At 47.1% G+C, this 22,399-nt stretch overlaps 1 protein-coding gene across 4 annotated transcripts; it reads right to left on the bottom strand.

Annotated features, from left to right (window-relative positions):
• Positions 1 to 405: 405 nt before the first annotated feature.
• LOC121599149 (mitogen-activated protein kinase kinase kinase 15) lies at positions 406 to 20,556 on the bottom strand. 4 transcript variants are annotated; one of them, XM_041926706.1, is made up of 8 exons: positions 20,155 to 20,555; positions 16,019 to 16,816; positions 7,434 to 10,119; positions 7,168 to 7,350; positions 5,048 to 5,182; positions 4,781 to 4,886; positions 3,327 to 4,702; positions 406 to 684 (listed from the first exon to the last, which is right to left on the bottom strand). In XM_041926706.1, the coding sequence occupies exons 2-8, from the start codon at positions 16,029 to 16,031 to the stop codon at positions 504 to 506; spliced, it is 4,680 nt and encodes a 1,559-aa protein (XP_041782640.1). In that variant the 5' UTR covers positions 16,032 to 16,816; positions 20,155 to 20,555; the 3' UTR covers positions 406 to 503. The 4 variants fall into 4 exon arrangements, with proteins under 4 accessions (XP_041782640.1, XP_041782647.1, XP_041782665.1 ...); XM_041926713.1 differs by lacking the exon at positions 20,155 to 20,555 and adding an exon at positions 19,914 to 20,115; XM_041926731.1 differs by lacking the exon at positions 5,048 to 5,182 and having other exon boundaries at positions 20,155 to 20,556.
• Between the last annotated feature and the right edge of the window lie 1,843 nt (positions 20,557 to 22,399).

Here is a 22,399-nt window from a genome sequence, read left to right as displayed (position 1 = left end):
CGCGCTATTGGCATTAATGCTTCTAGGGGAGTTGGTTGAGTGTGTGTGTTTTCTTCTTCTTCTTTCCATCACTGTTGAGGATCCTTCTTCTTCTTCTTTGTGCGCGCATTTTATTGGCCCCCGAAACGGACCACCACTGAGTGGTTTTGCTGTAACTGATTATTCTCTAATAACTGTGTTATGATTGTTTTGTAAGCTTCGGTTGGCTTTCGATGGCTTCCAAATCGATATGGCTGCGACTCGGCACGACAGATTCGTCTGCTGCTGCTGCTGTTGCTGCTGCTAGGAGCAGCGGTCGATCGCGTGATTGTTTCGAGCAGCGTGTGTTTTGCATCACAGGTTGTTGCACGGTGTAAAGAGGAGTGGTCTCTCCTGCTCTGCCGACCGAGTGGATCGACTTTCAAGGACACTTGATACTTGAGTTTGCTCCTGCCGGAGCTGCACACACGTCGGCTGGAGGGAGGTGTGAGTGCGCAAAAGGCAAATTCGGTGCGCGTGTTTGTCTATCGCGTATTGAGGCCGGCGGTATGATGGTCGTTCAAGCAGTTGTTGTTGATGTTGTGGACCGAATGGCCGAATGGCTGCATGGGCGTTTGGGCGTCGCAGTCGGCGGACGGTCGCTTTGGTGGATGCAGTCGGCGGTGACGCTTGAGCGCGTTCCAGATTCGTAGCTCTTCCCCGATCCTGCAATGGGAAGGCGAGCAAAGACTTGCATTAGCAAATGGGAAGAAACACATATTATGGATTATATCACACGTGCAAACAAGTTTAAAGGCACTATCGACCCGACAAGCAACGAGCTGCCTGCTTGGAATATGTTCCAAATTTAAATTCTGCTCCTCGAAATTGACTATTTCTCATATGATGACTCCCGAGTCATACAACATCACTAAATGTAATCTCAACTCCATTCTCAATGTGAAGCAAGTGATTGTTCAATACTCAGTAGGCTCAACAATTTCGAAACATGGGTACAAACTTGGGCTGAACATAATTCTACACTATAACCTAATACATTTCTAAAACACAAGCGATTTCTTATTATTAAGCGTAAAAGGGCTCAATAATCGCATCATTTGATTGTATCTTCAGACATACGGTGGAGAAAATAATGAACTTCATAATCTATCGGGTTTGTTCTATGCTCGTAATCCTACTCTCCGTAATCGACACGTCTCGACGGCAGCCGCTGAAAATATGTTCAGGGCGTATAGGTTTACTTTTCAATAATAATAATAATAATAATAAAAATAACTTACTACGAGAAACAAAAAATTGCTTTCCCCAATATTAACGTACGTTTATATTACCCGAGTTCGTTTTTTTATGTTCATTTTGTTAAAATTAAACTGTTTGAAGCTTCATTTCAATTGATGTTGTACTAATTTAATAGCCACGTATTAAATTGGAAGATATCGGGATAAATAATTGGTAAATGAATTTAAAATATTTTTGCAAATAAAGGCACAACATAAATTCTAAACTCCATACAGCAAATGGATCAACTTCGGGGTTTCACTTGTTTAGTTACGATTGAAAGAAGATCAGATAAGCATCAGTATTTTTTAAGTTGGACGTCTAATGTTTACTTGTAGGGTAGGTGCATCAACAATGGACGAGTTTCTACAGCGTTTGGACTGCAGAATTGTCGCGAAACTACTGATTAAAAATCATAAACAAGGGTGATGTAGATAGACACATATACATCTTAGCCACATTATTGCTTTTACGTATTGAACCAATTAGCACCAAATGTGATAATAATTATTGTGATTGCTTGATTAAATGACTTCGAATTTTTTTGAAACTTATAAGAAAATACGATACATTCATTATGCGATGCAAGAATGCGTTATACGATGTAAGAAATATGATAAAATATACGAATTTATTGATATGAAACCGCAAATAATCAAATTATTTTCTTCATTTTGATTTTTGTATCGATAGCACAAAAATTGGAGCCAGCCCAGCAATTGGTACACCTATCCTAGTTGAACAATGCTCAAAAGCAGCTTATTTGTGCTCGAAAAGGGTGTAAATCAATCGAGAAGGGTAGTTGAAATCGCAGTAAGCGTCAGACCAACTCTCGGAAATGATTTTTAAAATACACTCACAAAGATGAACCGTAAGCCAAAAAATAAAAGGTTCATAATACAATAATCATCAGAAATCGTCCCTTTTTCAGCTAATTTCGTTGAATTACTTCTTTTGACCATGTTGGTCCATCAAAATTTGAGCTAATGGCTTTTGAATGATTCGCTTTAATTGATAGTAAAATATATCAGTATTTGGTTTACACACGCAACAGTTACGCAAAACTACCAAAAGATCACTTTCGATGCATAGTTCCCGCTAGGGTTTTCATATCGAAAGAACACGCAGAAGTATGCCATGTCTAAAACTCAACTACATGATATATTTCGATGGAAACCAACCCAAATCCAAAGCGGTTATTAGAAGCGATGTAGTTAAGGTACAAAGTAAGCTTGTTTTCATTAGAAATATTAATGTCTACGTGAACACTTTTTTTTGCTACCTAATCGTGAGAATTAACTATATTTCTTTGATTTCAATCAAAATATACAGTTGCTGAACCACTTCTCACAGGGCGAAATGAAACTTATTTTGTGATGCACAATTCTTAGCGGTTTTGCTAAGTAGTCCATTCGTTTTGATCGAAAGCAGTCGAAATATTTTCATTTGTGCTCTTTTAACAAGCGGCAGAAATGCTCAATATTTGAGGAAAAATGCTAACTTTCTTCTTCTTCTTCTTTTGGCTCAACAACCGTTGTCGGTCAAGGCCTGCCTGTACCACTTGTGGGGTTGGCTTTCAGTGACTTTTGGATTACCCCCCCATAGCAGGATAGTCAGTCCCACGTATGGCAGCAGGGTCTAGTTGGGGCTTGAACCCATGACGGGCATGTTGTTAAGTCGTACGAGTTGACGACTGTACAATGAGAACGGCTAACTTTCATAAATGTTTTTTAAACATTTGGAAAAACAACAATTTATACGCTGTGTTCAAGAATTGGGTAATGTGCAACAATTGGAAATTTACCCTAATTAAAATTACAAAAATGCCATTAAAACCACGGATTGACTAACGGTTAAATTTAACGTTCATTTTTCTCCTGCCAGGTAAATCCTTATCATGTTGGCTTCCAATCTTGTGTACTGAAATTTCGACAACCCGTCTCGATCGAGTTTCTGTACTCTACTAAAACAACAAATTACAGTTTTCAGGCTTAGGCTTCAGGCTCAGTTTAAACTATTTTTGTTTTTGAAGTTGACTAAACAAATCGATTAACCCTACCGTTACTTACTTCAGTCCCAAACGGCGCAGATCGTCCCGCTCCAGATCGTAGAGGAAGTCGTCGCACAGGAAGCCCTCGCGCAGTATCCGCCGCTGGCACTCCGGGCGCTTGATGCCCTGCGCCTGCAGCCACTCTGCCAGCCGCAGATCGCCCATCTCCTCGTCTTCATCCACCTCCTCCGCTCCCTGCTTCTCCACGTGCTGCCCATCCTCCGTTGCAACGGCCCGGTCCGATGCGCACTGTTTCGGTCGATCCGTCGCCGTCTGCCCGACCGGTGGCATCCGGTTCCAGGGCTGCGCCGTACGCCTTACCCTACCACCACCACCACCATCCCCGAACGTCTCCTCGCCATCGCCAAGCTCGGGGCCGGTGCCGTGCTCGTGCAGGCAGCGCTCCATCAGTGCGACCAGCTGGTCGGTAAGGCAGCGGGCGAACGCCCCGCTCTGCAGCACCGCGCGGAACGCACCGTGGTAGGATTGTTGAGATTCCAGCAGGTACTCCTTCAGTCTTTGATTTTCCGCCCTCAGTGCCTCGACCTGTTCGCGCCACGTTTTCCAGCGCGTTTTCTTCTGCAGCGGCGTGCCCGGCCCGACGTCCGTGCCGTGGCTGCGGGCCCGCGGCTTCATGCCCCGCAGCGTACCGTGCCCGCTGGACGTACCGGTGAGCGGATCGTCCAGCTCGTCCATCGGGTCCTCGTCGCCGGCGACCCCGCCCTCCGCCATGAGATCGTACATATCGTACTCGCAGTCGTACGCCGAGCCGTCCCGCTCGTCCCGCGCCGCTGCTGGCGCGAACCGCCCGTTCACCAGGGGCGCACGGGCGGCCGGCGGCGCCGGGCCCGCCTGCCCGCCCAGCTCGTTGCTTTCCTCGTCGTACTCGTCGTCGTTCGGCGCGTTGCCGGCCAGGTTGGCGCCGAGCTTCGGCGACAGGATGGTGATGCCCGCGTGCACCGCACTCTTCACCAGATTCTCCAGCGCGAACATCCAGTGCGGCTTGATGTTGTGCGAGCGCAGCACCGTGATGACCGTGTTCTGGAACGCGTACAGCGCGAGATGCAGCTGCACGATCGCGATGTCGTTGAAGTTCGGCTGCTCCTTCAGCTGCGCGATCGCCTGCTCGAGCGTGTCGGTGCGCTGCTCCGCAATGTACTTGCGCAGCCCGTTCAGCAGCATCACGAGGTGGTCGCGCGTGATCGCCAGCTCCTGGTTCGCGTCCGGCTCGATCTTGGTCAGCCACAGCTCGCAGATCTTGGTGACGTCGTGGCACAGCACCTTGTCGAGCGTTTGGCGCCGCTGCGAGTCCTTCTTCAGCAGGTAGAAGCCGTCGCTCTCGTTCGCTTCGCCCGCCAGCGGCAGCTTGCTCGCGGTCGACGTCGTAATATCAATCTAGTAAAATAGGAATAAATATATTTTTCAAAATAAAATTCCCAAAAAAGCAAACTAAAGGAGGAAAATGTCTCTCACCTCCGGTGACAGCAAACCTCCGGAGGAGCTGCGCCGATTGAGCTGGAACACGGTCGACGTCTGTTCGGCGGAATCCATCTCCAGTGAGGGCGTTTCCGCGAGATTTCTGCAAATGCAAACGGCGAACCTCACGATTAGCTATTGAGTGCCCACGACGTACCCACACAGCTACCGAATAAATGTCCACGAGTCAGTCCAACTTTGTCCCGCGTGCGGTGCGGAATCTCAACCACCTCCACCCCGCCCCCCTCCCCTTCCACGACTTACCCGATGCTGCTGATGCCGTGCTTGGGCATCTTGATCGGCGTCAGCTGGAACGAATGTTTGTTTTTCCGCTCGGTCACCGACCGGCTTGCCGTCTGGACGCCGATCGTAGCGTTCAGCGGCGGTATCGATGACGCTCTGATAAAGGGCACCCGCATGGGAGAGCCCGATAACACGCGCGAGAACACGTTTTCGAAACACGTTATCGACAAATTGGTTTATTTTTATTTGTTATGCGACCAGGCGGAGGGCCGTGTTCGATATTGAACGCGTTTTTATTAAACCCCGGAGGATGAATTTTGAGCAAGCGACAAATACAAAAGGGTGGGAGAAAAATAATAGCAAAAGGCAAATACCAAACACGCGCAAAAAACACACATACATGAAACGGTAAATATTTGTACGGAAGGGAACGATGTTTGGGCAAAACAAAGAAAACAATGAAATTGTTGTTGTATGTGTAGTTGTTGTGTGCATGAGCAAAAATTAAACCAATTAAACATGGAGCAACATCAACACGACAGTAGTATCGCGTGGTAAATGTATAATTTGTAAATAAACATTGTTTGATAAGAGTACAACACGAAGAAGAAGAAGAAGACAAAAAAAAACACGTGTAGTGGCCGCGTGAGAATGAAAGAAAAAAAGAGAGAAAGAAAAAAACAAGAAAAGCAGAGATTATTAACGACGAACGCAAATAGGTAAAATACAAACACACAAACGGGTGTGAGTTGAGGCTTAGATCATTTAGAAATGGGGCACTTTGCATTGATCCAACTGAAAAATGGTGGTTTGGATGAATCATAGGCAGTGCTGCAAAATGTCACTGCCAATTTCATAAAAAAAATCTTACAAAAACAAAATCCATGTCAGCGTCACGTACTCAATTGTGATAATCAGAGGTGATACTCAAAGCGATTGGTGTGATCAATGCATGCTTCGTGACATTTTTGCGACCAACGCTTGGTCAGTCGCTATGTCATGACTTTTTTTTACTGTGTCATGACAAATTTCGGCAAAAAAAGTCAGCGTCATGAGCTGCACTTGGTCGCGACATGACCAGTCAGTGATCATCCCGATAGTCATCGGAGATATGCAGTGCATGCGAGAGGTTCCAAGAAACAAAATGTGCATGGTTTCTCGCTCTGCTGCTCAGTTTTACTGCTTAGAACCACACGCCAAGTATATTCCAAGAATGCCGTGATTATCACCGACACAAAATGTCGTGACCAAGTGAGTAATCAAGAGTTGGGTGCTAAACAAAATGTCACTAAGCCCGGGATTTGTTTGAAATCGACCTTCACGTAGGCTTCATCATCCATCAAAATGCAGCCACGCGGATTGGTCAGCACCTGATCGTACAGCTTCCGAGCCCGGTTTCTGGTGATTGTTAGTCGTTTCAAGATGCGATTTAGATGTTTACTGGCTCGAAAACACTTAAAACCTTCTCGGAGTCGGAATCGCCGTACAGTAGAGCGGCGTTAAGATGTTTGACCAAATCGTAGTCCGAGATGTTTGGGTTAGGCTGAATTTTACAAATCGTATTTTATGATTCACATTTCCACTACGTCGCTTAGTTTGCAGCTCACGACAGTCGTCCGTGTCTTCTTTTACTTTCAAATCACTCGTGCATCAGTCGACTTGACTTGGGCAACCTCACCATTTTGCCAGCTCCCAAGATGACACTAATGGCTTAGACAAATAGTTGTGCACAACCAGATTTCGCTTCTCCTTTTGCATGTCGAATATATTGGAGCGGAAATTACTAAATTGCATGCAAATTTGACAAAGTGTAGTGTTTTCTCTTGTGAACAAAACACTGTTCAAAAGATTCCATTTTTGCCCATTGGGAGCACCACTATAATTCAAACAAAGTGCCCCATTTCTAAATGAACCAATCTTTAATGGGGGAAATGGCGCATTAAACAATAATCAAATCATCGAAAGCGATGGAAAAATTAGAGAATATGGAAAAATAAATAACAGAAAGCAAGTAATACAACATAAAAAAACAACTAATTTAGAAAGAAAGACGAAAGCACTACACTACTACAAGCAAAAGGGGAGCAAGCTTGCTGGGAGGGTGAAGAGAGAAAAAAAAACTGAACGGCTGCGTCACTTACTCGGTTTCGGAGCTGAAGGTGGGTGTGTTGCAGCTGGCCGAGCTTTCCTGCGTGGTGAGCGTTTTCGAGTTGTGCCGGTCGGCGGGCATGCTGACGCTGCGGGAGAACTCGCTAGCGCCCGGATGGGGCAGTCCGCTGATCGTGCTGCTGCTGCTGAACGAGGGGCGCATCTTTTTGTGTTTCCTATTGGGGAAAAGCAAAACAGTGACGTTATTTAAAATAATAGTAATAATAAAAACCCCCTCTATGCCACTCGGGTCACTCACTCGCAGAGGAACGGATCCTCCAGCAGCTCGGTGGCGGTCGCCCGCTTGTCCACGTTCACCTCGAAGCAGCGCAGGATGAAGTTTTTCGCCATGCCGGACAGCTCCTCCGGGATGGTCGGGTGCGTCTTGTAGAAGCCGACCTTAAACATGGCCGCCTGCGGGCAGCCGAGCTCGACGAACGGCGGCTTGCCGGTGGCCATCTCGACCACGGTGCACCCGAACGACCAGATGTCGGCGGCCGGGCCGTACCCCCGCACGCCCTGGTCGATCACCTCCGGCGCCATGTACTGGAGCGTGCCGGTGAACGTTTCCGTCGCCGGGTTGATGCCGGCCAGCCGCTTGGACGTGCCGAAGTCGGATATCTTCACCACGCCGCTGTACGTGTTGACCAGCACGTTGCCGCCCTTGATGTCGCGGTGCACGATCTTCTGGTCGTGCAGGTACTTGAGCCCCTCCAGTATCTGGCGCGAGTAGAACGCGATCGTCGTCTCGCTGTCCTTGAGCGGGCCCCACTTGGAGCTGAGCAGGGCGGACAGCGACCCGCCCGGCACCTGCTCCATGAAAATTTTGAAGTACTGGTTCTCCGACTTGGAGCCCCAGTACTGGACGATGTTCCGGTGGCGCAGCTGCGAGTGCAGCTTGATCTCCTCGTGCAGCGGCTGGACGTCGTGCGTGTTGCGCTCGTACACCTCCTTCACCGCGATCTTGACCTGCGTGGTGAGGTCGCGGGCCGCGTACACCGCGCCGTACGTGCCCTTGCCGAGCAGGATGCGCTGGCCCTCGTCGTCCAGGTCGTACTCGTACTTCAGCTCGTCCGCCGTCGTCTCGGCCGCGGACAGATCGATAAAGCCCGAGCCCTGGTCGGCCGTCATCTGCAGGATCAGGTCGTAGAACGTCTGCCGGCACTGGACCGACGGGAAGAACATCTGGAAGTCGTCCGAGTTGTGGTGCACGTACAGGTAGGCGCACCGCTCGTCCCGCTTGTACAGGCTGACCGATTTGATTTGGCTCGCGAGAAAGTTGAAATCGTGCAGCTTCAGGCAGGTGCCCTTCGCGTGCTGCTGGCACACGTTGCTGATGTCGATCGACTTCTGCTCCGCGTCCATGTGGATCGACACGTAGCTCGGCATGTAGATCTTCTGCGGCTCGAGGATCAGTATCGGGAAGCGCACCATGCTGGACGGTTCGCGCGCCGTCGCCTCGAGGAAAAACTCCATCCAGAACTGGAAGATCTGCTGCTCGATGCTGATGCCCGCCGGCTCCTCCGTGCGCTTGCGGGCCCGATCGATCAGCGTGATGTTGCCGATGGTCGACTTCAGGTACCATTTCGGCGGCCGCAGCTTGAACATGCACTCCGCCGCCTGGATCGCCTTCGCGTAGTTCTCCGCCAGCACCGAGATCTCGAAGTACGTCGCCACGTTCCAGTAGTCCTTGATCTGCGCGAGCGAACCCTTCTTCCCGATCAGGTTGTTCAGCTTCATGCCGATGTGCTGCAGCTCGCTGTCGGTAAAGTCCTTCCCGTCGATCACGAGCAGCGTGGCGAGATTGATGCCGGCGAACTCGTTCGGCTGCACCTCGAACGACTTCCGGTACCAGATGATCGCGTTCTTCAGGCTCTCCCGGTCGGTGTGGTTCGACTCGACGAAGATGTCCTTGTAGATGCGCCCGTACAGGCACAGCATGTCCGGGAAGTGGTTCTCCTTCTTCTCCAGCGCCTTGGTGCAGGTGCGCAGCGCCCGCTCCCGGTCACCCTCGTGGTTGCGCCGGTTCAGCGCAAACGCGTACAGGTAGTGCATGTGGCCGGTGTTGATGTAGCTCTGCTTGTTCGGTATCGTTTGCAGATCGTCCACCAGCTGCACCATCGCGTCGTAATCCTGCACGTCGCGCAGCGCGAGCATGTACGTCTGCAGGATGTCTTTGGACAGGACCTGCGGATCGTCCAGCCGCTTGCGCAGGTTGCGCAGCATGCGCTGCAGCTCCTCCACGTTGCCCGCGTGCTGGTCGCGCAGGCTGCGCAGATCGGCGAGGAACTTTTCGCGCAGGTGCGTCTTCGACTGGATCTCGACGTCCTGGAAGAGGCGGCGCAGGGCCACCGCCAGCGGCGTCGGCTGCTGGGCGAGCTGGGACGCTGCGGCGGCCGTCCCTGCCGTCTCCTCCAGCTGCCCGGTCGCCTTGAGCGGGCTGGTGACGATCGCGCCGCCGTTCTCGTGCAGCCGGTACGAGAGGAACTGATAGTTGCCGCACGAGATCTTCATGCGCAGCGTCGCCTCCGTCTGCGTGTCGTTGTAGATGACGATGTTTTCCTTCATCTTGAAGCTTTCGCGCACGCCGAGCAGGTAGCACAGGGTGCTCTGCTGCGTCTGGACGCTCAGGTCGACCACGACCACGTCCGCGTTGTAGAAGTACTCGAGCTTGTTGTTGTTCTCGTTGTGGTAGTCGAGCACCTCGAACGGCAGCAGCTGCAGGTTCGCACCGACCGCGGCGCACGCCTGCTGCACCTCCTCGAGGGCCGCCTTCCGGTGGCTCAGGCAAGCGCTCTTCTCGCAGTCGATCACGGCCGCAATGTCCATGCGGGGGCGGCCGGGCCCGGCATGCGCACCGGCCGGTACCGCCGTGTTGCCCGATATGTCGCTCAGGTTCGACATGCTGCCGCTGTGCTTGACGCCCGCTGCCACTGCATGAGTTTCTGTGTGGGAGAGAGAGAGAGAGGAGCTTTAGTAAAAGCGGAAATGAGAATACTTTACTCGTCGGTTTCGGTCTTCTACGGACATTCAGCACTAATGCTTCCTAGCTTCACTTCAAACTGTTTGCAGGGAGAGAGTCTGTGAGCGTCTGTGTGTCCCGTGGCGAAGAAACATCGAACCATTGATCTCCGAGCGATGTCTGGCGTGTTGGTGGGGCGAGGTAATTCGCAATTATTACCACTTTACTGGGCGCGCAAGTGAGACGGCCATATCAATGCTAACCAACAGGATGAAGAAACCGTCGTCTCCGTCTCAAGGTAATGGTGTGTCCGTGTCTACGTGTGTTTGTGTGTGTGTGGGAGCAAGGAAGTAGATAACGTAGCCACTGACCGCAGCAAAAAGGTGCAAAGACAGTTCCCTTTATCTTGCAACTCCGCTTCCTGTCTAACCGCCAACAAATGACACACACACACACATTCGCACCATCCGCAAGGGTAATAAACGGTTGCGCAAGCCACGGCTAGAATGCCTGCCACTGCCTGTGGGTGCAATTTGCTTTCGAACGATCAAACACAGCACCCCCTCCGATGCAATGGCGCACAGATCGACCCACTGACCAACACCCAATCAAGACTTGTTCTTATGTTGTTGTTGTCGCTGTTGCCGATAAGCCGATGCCGATGTGCGCGGGGAGGGAGCTCATTATGGCCACGCGACGGTACAGTGCACACTGCGGAAAGGTCTGGTGGGCCTTGGCGGAGGTTAGACCGAAGGATAATGGCCCGAGGAGGGGCGTGCCTTCTGACACCTGCCGACACAGGAGAAACCGGATGTTTTTATTTTGCGAAGAGCTTACCCGAAAAAAAAGCACAGAGGTTCACGGGAATCACGCTCCAAGAAACGAACCGTTCTATCGGACAAACGGCCCGCAGAGCACTGTGGCGCTTCGCGTGAGTGCGCTTGACTCGGTCCGGCTCGTTATCTTGCCCATTTAGCACGAGATACATAATCAAAAGTGGACATCTTATCGGGAGAAAATGCACCGCGGTAGTTCCGCAGAGCCTAGGCGGGGAGTGTGTATGCGTGTGTGGAAAGTAATTAGCATTAGATATACACCGAACAGACAGGTGCTTCGTAATGTATCAAAGCACCCCATGATAATGTCCCTTTGCCGTGTGTTTGAGTGGTGTTTTTTTGTCGTTGCGCTTGTTGTGGTCGTCTTGTTTGCCGGGCGACTACTACCGAGACACTTCTAATTTGATCTAATTACTGACAGGCAATTAAATCGAGGTTGGAGGTGCCGCATGGACTACCGGAACGGTCATATGATCTCCGGTGTTGGGGAGGTTACGGTTTAATTAGGCCGATTTCGAAATGGATGCACTTGACCCTCTAGAGCGCAGGGGACGACGTGTTTGCTGTAGTCATGTCGTTGACACTGGCAGCAAAAATGAAGGATCAGGCTCAAAATTCCTCTCATTATAAACCTAAATAATCATCAAAGAACAACATAGCATTCCAAGATTACACATCAAGACGGAACATCCAACATTATGCCAAAACAAACAAGCTACCGAATATTCCATCAGTCCCCAAATAATTCCCATAGCTTTAATTACAACAAAGAAACAAACATATCTTACACATTTCACCACGAGAAAAGCAGATAGCAAAAGAAATGCGTAAGGTAATGATGAATGTTCTAACTTCCCCAATTATTAACACCTTGAGTGCCAAGGTCTCAATATCAATATGATGATAGCCAGGGATTACTGACTTTCTTATCCGGCGCTACAACTGCTTTGCGGTCTTGGTCTGCCTCTGGAGTGTCCGAAACCGCTTACGGTATCGCTCCTTTGTCTGCCAGTCCGTTATCCCGGCCTTAATGGCGGACACCTCCACGCCATCTTGACACCTCAATTTGGGCCTACCACGCCTCCTTTGTCCTTGTGGACGGCCTAAAAAGACTTTACGGGCTGGGTAGTCCGTTTCCATGCGTACAACATGACCAGCCCACCGGAGTCTGGCGAGCTTGATGATACACTGCACGACAGTGAGGTCGCAGTACATCTCGTATAGCTCGTCATTATAGCGGCTCCTCCATTGTCCTTCCACACATACGGGGCCAAGTATCCTTTTGAGCATCTTCCTCTCGAACGCGGCTAAGACAGTTTCGTCAGATTTGGACAGTGTCCATGACTCAGAGGCGTATGTGAGTACTGGTACTATATAGGTACTATATAGTCCCAGCTTCGTCCGTCGCGACAGGTTCTTTGAGGTGAACTGCTTTTTCAGGCTGTAGAATGACCGGTTGGCAGCCAGCATCCTTGCGCGCAACTCAGCTTCCATGCTATTGTCGTTGCTGACCTTTGACCCAAGATAGGTGAATTCTGGGACGACTTCAAACGTGCGTTTACCTATCTGTACGTCACTCCTACGTAGGTTCTGATTATTTATTGGTAAGGCCGCTGATGTTGCCACCATCTGTTTGGTCTTTGCCTCGTTTTTCTGCAATCCAAGTCTCTTTGCCGCCTGCTCGATCCCTTGGTAGGCTTCTGCTACATAGGAGAGCCGCAGACCGATGATGTCTATATCATCAGTATATGCCAGGATCTGGGTTGACCTATAAAAGATGGTTCCCGTAGTCTCCACCCTCGAGTCACGGGTACCCCTCTCTAGCGCCAATTTGAATAGTCCATCTCCCTGGCACAGACCTTTGGTGGTAGCAAAAAGCCCTGAGAGTTTTCCATCCACCTTCACCCGGAAAGTGATGTGCGTCTTAGTCATTTTAACTAGCCTTATCAATTTGGCCGACAATCCAAAAGAGCTCACATAGCGTCGTTTAGTTTTACCTTGGTTATACTATCATAAGCAGCTTTGAAGTCAATGAAGAGATGGTACGTGTCGTGTCGGTATTCTGCCATCTTCTACGAGATCTGCCGCATGGTGAAGCCAGGGATTACTGATTTTAAATCTTAATATTTTGTAACAGATAGGTCCGTATTACATAATTTGCAAGTCCAATAAACAACTTTCCGCTTGTTTAAAACAATCGTCTTTTTAGACTCCGCTCTCTATCACTTGATAATACGTCAGATGGTGTAAGCTACTTGATTTTTTCACCAATGTCAATGCTGGGATACACAAGGAAATGCATTTAATTCATTAAATATATATGTATTTTTTAGTCTATAAAGGTGGAGGAATTGAATATCCTTTCTGTTGGCGTACAATAAGCCATATTCTGGTAAAAAATTATTGAAATATAGCAGAAAAACTCAAAATTTCACGTTCATTTTCACTGAGACTTTCAACGCGGGCCTAAGACATCAACTTTTAACAGTGCGCAATAAATTTTTACTCTAACGCACTTATTTTCGATTGAAAGTCAACAATGTTTGACACTCGTAGGAGGTGGTTAGAGAAAAAAATTAGCTTCAACGACTGTAATTATAAATCAGTTTTTAAATAATTTGCGTTGTATCCATGTAATAAATTTAACACTAGAACATAAGTGCTTATAACGTTCCGATTGGAAACGATTACGATCGTAACATGCTAAAAGCCACAAAATGGAGAAATACTTCAAACCTCTTATTCCGAACACAAACGACATGACCGCCTCTCGGAAGCCTTATAGGCCGGTATGACCGCGTATGTCATCAAGCTAAAAAGAAGTGAAGCTAAAAGTAGTCCAGTGAATCTTTTATTTCCACCTCCATGGACCTCCAAAGCTTTCCAAAAATAAACTGAACCATTCTAAAACACTCGAGAGCAATCCGTAAACAAGCATATAAACTCGCAATAGACTATATTAATCAAAACGACTCCAATTATAACCAAATATTCAGTGACGGCTCGATTGATTCCAAGCATGCTGGTTGTGGGAAGTACTCCAATAATACAAAATTCGCTGTAAAACTCCCTGATCACTCCTCCATTTTCTCAGCAGAAGCCATTGCAATAAGCATAGCAGCCCAAGAGGACTGTACTGAATAGAAATCAATTTCTATCCGAGAACCACAAAGAATTAAATAACTAATAACCTTTTAAAAAATCCCATTTATACAACCTAATTTAACAATTATAAGGAACAAAAGTATAAAAATATCATGTTGTAGATTCGATTCTTTTAGAATAGTCTGACACAAGATGATAAAAAGGGCCGAGTTACCGCACAACTAACCACAGGGCAGATTTGACTAACCAGTATAGTCTAACGCACCTGTGGTAGAAAGTTTTAAGTTACCTAAACAACTTAACAGAGCCGAAAGAGACCCAAGAGGTCCAAAACCTCTTTAGTTATTAGATTTCCACTAACAATTTAATGTCCACCTTCTTACTTATCGGGCGCTATAACTGCTTTGCGGTTTTGGCCTGCTCTTCGGAGTATCCGAGGACCACTCACAGTCTCGTGCCTTTGTCTGCCAATCTGTTATTCCGGTCTTAATCGAGGACGCATCCACGCTCCATCTTGCTGCCACAATATGGGCCTACATCGCGCCCATCTTCCCATGTGAACAATATTAACGCTCTTCAGAAGCTCTGTTGTCCAGTTCTATGCTTATAATGCTTTGCCTATATTTTTACCCCAGATTTCATTTTTTCGCATTTGATTTTCTGTTTTTTTTTTTTTTTGCTTTTTTCGAGTTCATCGAAGTAGTGTTTTATAAAGTTTTGTACAAATAATTTTACCTGTGCACACAAAAAGTTCGATAGAAATGAGAATACCACTCACAACGAACATCCTTAATATTCCTTAATACGAGTTTTTCGCATAACGAGCAAATCTAAGGGAGATGTGCCCCAAGAACCAAAAGTTCAGTTCACTCTAAAGAACGAACGACACACGTTCATCTAATCAACGTATTGCTCTGGCCAATAAGAGCTTCGATCATAAGCAATTGCTTAAAATAAAACTATTGCCAGGTGGAAAGATGTCGTATAATTTTGTGAGGCACTTTTTATCAGCTACACTAGAACTAGATATTTTCCTTTTCATGCAAACTATGTGGCAAAGAGCCTTCCGCCTAACGCAGTCTTTCCCATAACGAGTGAGTCACTGGAACGCAATAAACTCGCTATGAGGGATTGCCCTGTAATTGCATTCGATGTGACTTGTGACGCTAGCCTTGAGCTGGTCGCAAACGTTTCCGATTGAAAGAGCGTTCCGAATAGCATTTTGTGCATCACAGCTATTCCCAATTTCCCATAAATTTTAGTTTCTTTTGCTTTAGGAAAGGTTTCACAGCGATCTATCATTGAATTTTCAATCATTTTTACGATGCTACGATCGTTGCTTTGGTACGCTTCCCGGTGGGTACGTAATGAGCACAGTGAATTTAAAAAAATGCTGTGAAGCTACGATGTAAAATCTGTCCCGCATTTAAAGAACTCATCATAACAGAACTAAAAGGCATAAATAGAAAAAATGACACTAAACGTATGCGTGCGTTATAATAGAAAAATAGCCTGCGAATGAAATCAATTCTTCTATATATCTAGAATCGTATACATCTTTTAAACTTTTCCTTACTAAGTTAAGCTGCTGTTGTAATAATATCAGACAAAAAATAAGCTACACAAATGCTATTAAACAGCAGCACGTGCTTGTTCTAGGATTTTCGAATTCTTCATGCTACAAGTGTGTCTAAACATGCTGGATCGGCTTGCGCTCGAGTGCGGGGATGATGACGTAGGCCTAACGATCGCCACTTCAGAGTCCAGCAACGCAATAAATGTGCTTAGCTAAAACCATCTCAAATGCAAGACAGTAGTGAGTTCGATAAGCCCATCGGACCTCGGAAACATCAGCCAACCCTTCCGACGCATTCCAGCTAAATCAAAGCTCTCCTCCCACCCCAAACAGAACATCACAAACCGTACCCAAGCAACACTCACCTGTTTCTTCCATGTCGATCGGCCAGCGCGTGTTGAGAGCGTCGTCAGGTTTTCCTGTTGCTTTTCCTTCGTTTCTTGCTGGTTGCTAATTGATAATGCCCCTCTTCCGGACCAAAATGAGGTTGGGTTTGCGCGTTGTTGAGGAGTGGGGGGGGGGGGGGTACTGTTCTGTGTTTTGGGGTTGTGTTCCCCCCACTGGGGAGAGCGGTTGAGATGCTGCGCTAGAGAGAAAGAGAGCTGCCTAGGCAAAATTGCCCTAAAATCACACACCTTCACTTGCACGTGCACTAGACGATGCAGCGGGCACGATCAGTCCTGCCGACGGTGCCGCTAATATTGCTCGACGCCATCGTGGAGAACGGGTGGGTCGGGTGGGTGCTTGGTGGGAGACGGTAATTTCTGGAGCGCCCGACCCCGGGATCAGGCGTCGCACGACGCGTGTTTGATAGCGTGGCTGATAGCGGGGCCCGGGTGGTTGCGTGATTTGATGGAGGAGTAGCTGCAGTGGATCTGACTGGTGACACGCGCACGCACTGGCTGTGGTAGTACTGGGCCCGGTTGTGTGCCCGCGTTGATGATGGCGAGCGATGAGATTAGGGAGCAGCTAGCCGTGCTCTACTGCTGTTACTACTACTACTACTACTGCCACCACCACCGACTGTCGCTGCGTAACTGCGTCTAGTGCGGGCGGGAGAGCAGAAACCCGACCGCCGCACACAGGCGAAACCGTCGTCGTCGTCGTCGTCGTCGTCGTGGGTGTACGTGTGTGCGTACCGATCAACGTCGCAGAATCCCATCCTGCGGGCAGGCAGATGGAAAGAAAAAGAGAATAGAGCAAAATGTAAAAAGAAAAGCACTGTAAGAAGCAACATGTAAAGGCGCGAGAGCAAACTCGAAGCAACAAATCTAGCGCCCCAAGTACATGCGCATATGCTCCTTGCGTTGCGTGCGCGCGCTACCCCGTTTGTTTGTGTATGTGTGTGTGTGGGAGTGCTCTAACGGCCACGACACGTATACGGACACTTTGTGCCCGGTCTGCCCTGCTCGGTTCGACTGTCCTCGCTCCAGGGTAGCGTGCGGTGTGTGTAGTGGAGGACGCATGCACGCTGTGGTATAAACAAAAATAACCTAGGCATCTCAAGTTTGTATTTTATTGTGTGATAGTCCGAGAGAGAGAGAGAGGAAGAAGGGGGTTGAGATGGGCGAAGAGGAATGCAAATCGTAGAACAAGCTCTTGAGGTTAACGTCACTGAGCAGCAGTAAAAAAAACAGGAATGAAACAAAAAAGGGAATGCAGGGCGAGGGGGTGTATGGCAAACTATATTCAGCCCGAAGCCATGTAACTTATAAAATTGAATAATCTTGCAACAATGCTTGCCAGCTGAGCGGATTCAACTGGTTGGTTGGGTGCGTGTACGTTTTGCTTCGAAGATTTGGTGAAATTGAGGTCCTATAGTGCATTCAAGAGGAGCGATTACGGAAAGATACTGTAGATGAGTTCATCAAATTCCAAAGGATATCCCCTGGAATCCCCCCCCCCCAAGTTAGGGAACGGTCAGAACTTCGCCGCAAGCTTTTGTATGGGATTTGACGTTAATGACAGCGTCTGCGAATACGCCGCATGTAGCGATGCGGCAAAATCAATATCATTTGATATTGCCGCATCGCCACATGCAATTTCAATTCAGATGTTAAATGTTTAAAAACAAATCCAATAATGATTATCTTTATAAAGAAACAATAATATCTCATAATGATACCTTAAAAAGTCTAGAAAATCAAGAAAACTGACCATTACCTTAGGCGACACTTGAGTTCCGCGAATTGGAGTTAGGCGATGTTTTTAAGTTTTGACACTTCATACGTCAAATTGGTACAATTTCCTCCAACAATTTTATCAAACTTTTTGCCTTTCATATTTTGGCTGATACTCGTAATATTTGACTCGAAACGCGAAAATCCGAGTTACGCCAATGTCCCTGGTCCGCCAATGACGCATTATTCGCTTAACTCGGGGAAAGACAACTCCCCGAAAGCATAATTACAGACATTGAGGGTACTTCAATGCATCAACAGGATTGAAACAAAAATAAACAATTGAAAATTTACAAATGTTAATGTTTACGTCCCTATTAGGCTCTTAACATCCCGTCGACTTTTGATGACTGTTTCTTTTGTCTTAGGGAGCCGTTATTATTTAAGTCCAAGAATTCGAGGTCCAAGTGTCAAAACGATTAATACTGTCATTAGAACTTGTAAACTAATCAGAGTTGCTGAGTTAGACAAAATACAAGAGCTTAGCTGTAGTAAAGTATGTAGGCCTCAATACTTCAAAAATAAATATATTTAAACCAATTGGAATGAGTTCGCTTGAACCATCAAATACCGGTCCAATTGGAACCTAGTGATTTGGAGTGAGCCTAAGGGTAGGCACAAACAAGAGAAAAAGAAACGGAAGCAACGAAATTTGATCATCAAGCACCAAATAGTTTAAGAACGTATGCCCTATTCGAGACATTGGAGTTCTGGAATGCATTCAGTGGAGTGAGACTAAAGGAATTGTACATGAGACGAATAAAGCTAAAACCTTGTTTGGTCTAATCTTCCTATTTGGAAAATATGCCCCTCACCCGGTTGAAGATATTGGAGCTCAAAACACCCCAACAAAAAAAAAGAGCAATACGACCTAAAGAATTTATGTGGCATGACATAAACACTTGAAACCTTGTTTAGAGCTCCAATTCCAAAACATTGAAGCTCAGAAACGTCTCGCATGGAGTTCCCTTTCCATCCCATTGCAAACGTTTGTTTAGGTTAATATTCTCCGTCATCCACCCAAAAAAAAAAAGACGAAAAAATATATAGAAACACTTTAAGCAGGGGCAGAACTTGTCCGTGTCGAACGGCCGGGATATGATGAACTTGTTGCATTCGCGTTTCCAGCAGGATGGCAGGGGGCCCCGCCAGGCGTGGGTGAAGCAGACCACGGAGACCTTTTGTGGTACCACCGTACCAGCAGCAACAACATGAATGAAAAAAAGTCGGCGTCACATTGTCGCGTTCGTGCGTTTAGTGTGTAAGCTCTACGCGGGCATTTGTTTCGCTTTTTGTTGTTGTTGTTTCTATGTTTATGTGTGTGCTTTTTTACTTTTATATTTCGTTTCGTGCTTCACGAGGCAGGCTCGAAACGGTACGAATGGCGCGCAATTACAAACATGCACTGACATACACACATACACACAAGTCCTAGGCACCCAGCAAGGTTTGGGGTTTATTTGTGTGTGTAGAGATTAAAAAAAATACACGCTTTACAAACACTGGAAACAGCTGCAAGCAATGTTTTTTTTTTCATTTCCACGTGTAAAACAGTTGGGCAGCCCCTGCCCCTGGCCGAAGCTTCACCGCAAGAGGTTAGCGAAAGGGGCGCAAAAACATTGCATTATGTCACATTGGATCATCTCTAGCGCGCTCGCCGTCCCTTTCGCACGGATCGTGATGCACCAAAAAGGGGGAAGAATGAAATCGCCAACCCCTACCAACCGCCCCTGTCCCTGTGCCAAGCCAAGGGAAGGGCAGACGATGACGAGGCGGCGGAACCGAACGGTTACGATGGGAACGGACAGTTCAAGAAGGGCGCTTTGCTTCATTTTGATTGCAGTGTGTGGCCGTCCGCTACGGTGACGTAAAGCAGCGCCCCAAGGTCGCCCGTTTCACAGCGTGTCTCTGGTGTGTGGCGAGCGCGAGCGGAAATTGAGATGACGGTCTCTCCCCTCGAAACGCGGGGGGGAGCGATTTGTGAGGGAGCACAGCACTAGATTTTAATTACTTTGCTAGAGATTTTCACACAACAACCACACACACACTAAAAGTCTCATCCAAACAAACACACACATACCAACAAGGGCACACACATGAGCTGGATTTGTGTAAAACTAATGATCAGCACACACAGATTGATCTCGAGATCTGGTCGTGGGAGAGAATCGGCCCGTCGCCCGTCCCAGCGCGCTGCACCTTACTTGGACGTGATTTTGCCTCACTTCATAATCGAAACACGCGCAACCGCACACACAAACACACACTCGTAGTGGGCGGGTAAATGTAGCACACACCAACAAAAAAAAACGCAAGCTTACCAATCAATTGTCCACTCGGGTTTGGCTGGTGCCGCAGAACCAAACGGCGTAGAAGTTTCGTATTAAACGCAATTTAAAACATACAACTTTGGGTACGCGCGCGCGACACAACACACACCGCGAGAGGCCGCATCGTCTTTTCCCGCTTCCTCTTTTTCTAGTTCCGCGTGCGAGATTAGCTCGGCTCGGTGGGCAGGGCTCAACAACCTTGCAATGGGGTAGTATGAAGTGACGTGCTGTTGTGGATGATTTTTTTGCGCTGCAATAATTTATCTATTTTTCTCGCAATTTTTCATACAAAAACACACACACTCAATGTCGGAATATTTGTGCCTTTTTAATTGAGAACTAAACTGCCAGACATCTTCCGGAAGGGTTGAATGTGCCGTCCACTGGCTGCGGTGGGAAGGTACACTATTTTGCTTCGCCTGTGCCAAGGTTCCGCCTCTTTCTCGCTCGATTGTGGCATACGGCAGCTGTCTCTTGCTTGCACACTGTGTAGGCTGGAATGTTTACCACCTAAAAGGGGGATGTCTGTTTCTAGACCCCCGTGAAGCTGTCAGTGATGTGTTTAGTGCGCACGGTTGATTTCTGCATTCGCCGCGATGGGGCAGCAAACGCACATCAGGGATGGTCAATCGGTGCGAGAGGATAACAGTTGAAATAATTTTATTCTAAAATATTGTAGGCTTTATTTAAAATATTCATGTTGCAAACAAAATATTGAAATAGAAGGATTGCTAAAATTACTAGCTCGATGTGTCATAAAAAAAACACAGGTTTTTTAATTTCTTCTGCGTTGTGATTCTTAATAAAAACGGCGGTCCCATGGTAATCTCAAGTGCCACAAATCCTCTAAACGTCTATTAAACGGCTTCTAAACGGCTCAAGCTATCAACCTAAACGGAATTTAAAAAGACGTCGTTTAGAAGACGGCAAAAGGCTCATACACTCTAAAAATAGCAGAAAGCTGTTGGCGCCATCTGTTGGTGGGATACCCAACCAGTAGAGCTACCTCGCTAGGAAGGAGAGCTTTCTCATTTGCTCTGTACTGTTGTTTGGTTTCGCATTGAAGTTATGCATCGTTAGAACTAGAATGGCGATACGATTGTTTAAATACTAAACTCCAATATAAACCACCAGCACTGAATCAAGTGAGATTTAAGTAATGGTCGTTGGTGTTGATACCCACGTATCTGACCACACGACCATACATATTTTTGCTCGGAAAGTTAGAAGGCTATATATGTTATGATTAGTTGAAGCTTGTCGAAACACATTACAAGAAAAGGACAGCAGCAATATAATGATGATTTGTAATACGCCATGGAGCTTTCTTTTTTTTTCTATGCATATTCGATTTTCCAGTCGTTTAAGCTTAATCTGTGGCGCTTGGGCAGTCCCAACATAGCAGAACTCCTTTATCATCTCGAGATTGTCGCCGTCAACTAATACATTGCTTCCCACATGGTCTGAGTCTCCGGCAAGCAGGTATTTCTTCTTCGTCGCATTGGTTCTCAATCCAGTTCTTGCTGCTTCGCGTTTTAGTCGGGTGTACGCCTCACACACCTTCGCTGTTGTTATGTAATGCCATCGATCAAGCGAAGAAATCGGAGCGGCATAAATTGGAAATTGGACCGGCCTAAAAGGGGAAAATTCATTCAGTTTTTTAATTTATCGATTTATATTATTTGGTAAATCTGATGCAGATTCATAAACTTGAATGAATTTTTGAAATGAGTTAATAATTCTGAATCTCAAAACAATTTTGCAAAGATTCATGAATCTCAAAAGACTTAACCCAAGTGCCACAAATCCACTAAACGACCACTAAACGGCTTCTAAACGACTCAAGTTCTCTACCTAAACGGAATATAGAAAGACTTCGTTTAGCAGACGCCAAACGACTCATGCATTCTAAAAATAGCAAAAAAGCTGGTGGCGCTATCTGTTGGTGGGATACCCCAACCAGTTGAGCTTCATCGCTTGGAGGAGAGCTTTCTCATTTCCTCTGTACTGTTGTATGGTTTCGCATTGAAGTTATGCATCGCTAGAACTAGAACGGCGATACGATTGTTTAAATACTAAACTCCAACGGAAACCACCAGCACTGAAGCAAGTGAGATTTGAGCAATGGTTATTGGTGTTGATACCCACGTATCTAACCACACGACCATTTATATAGATTTTTGCTCAGAAAGTTAGAAGGCTATATAGGTCATAATAAAATGCAACTTGTCGAAAC

Source organism: Anopheles merus, chromosome X (genome assembly GCF_017562075.2).
Source record: "Anopheles merus strain MAF chromosome X, AmerM5.1, whole genome shotgun sequence".
NCBI lineage: Eukaryota > Metazoa > Arthropoda > Insecta > Diptera > Culicidae > Anopheles > Anopheles merus.
Note: the sequence above shows the minus strand (reverse complement) of the source record. Positions and strands in the feature narration are given on the sequence as shown.

Excerpts from the sequence above, each read along its gene's own strand:
- LOC121599149 (XM_041926706.1), bottom strand. Across the intron at positions 5,183-7,167 it reads ACCTTCAGCTCCGAAACCGA|AGCGTCATCGATACCGCCGC; the intron begins GTAAGTGACGCA and ends GCCCTTTATCAG. Across the intron at positions 685-3,326 it reads CTGCGCCGTTTGGGACTGAA|GATCGGGGAAGAGCTACGAA; the intron begins GTAAGTAACGGT and ends TTCCCATTGCAG.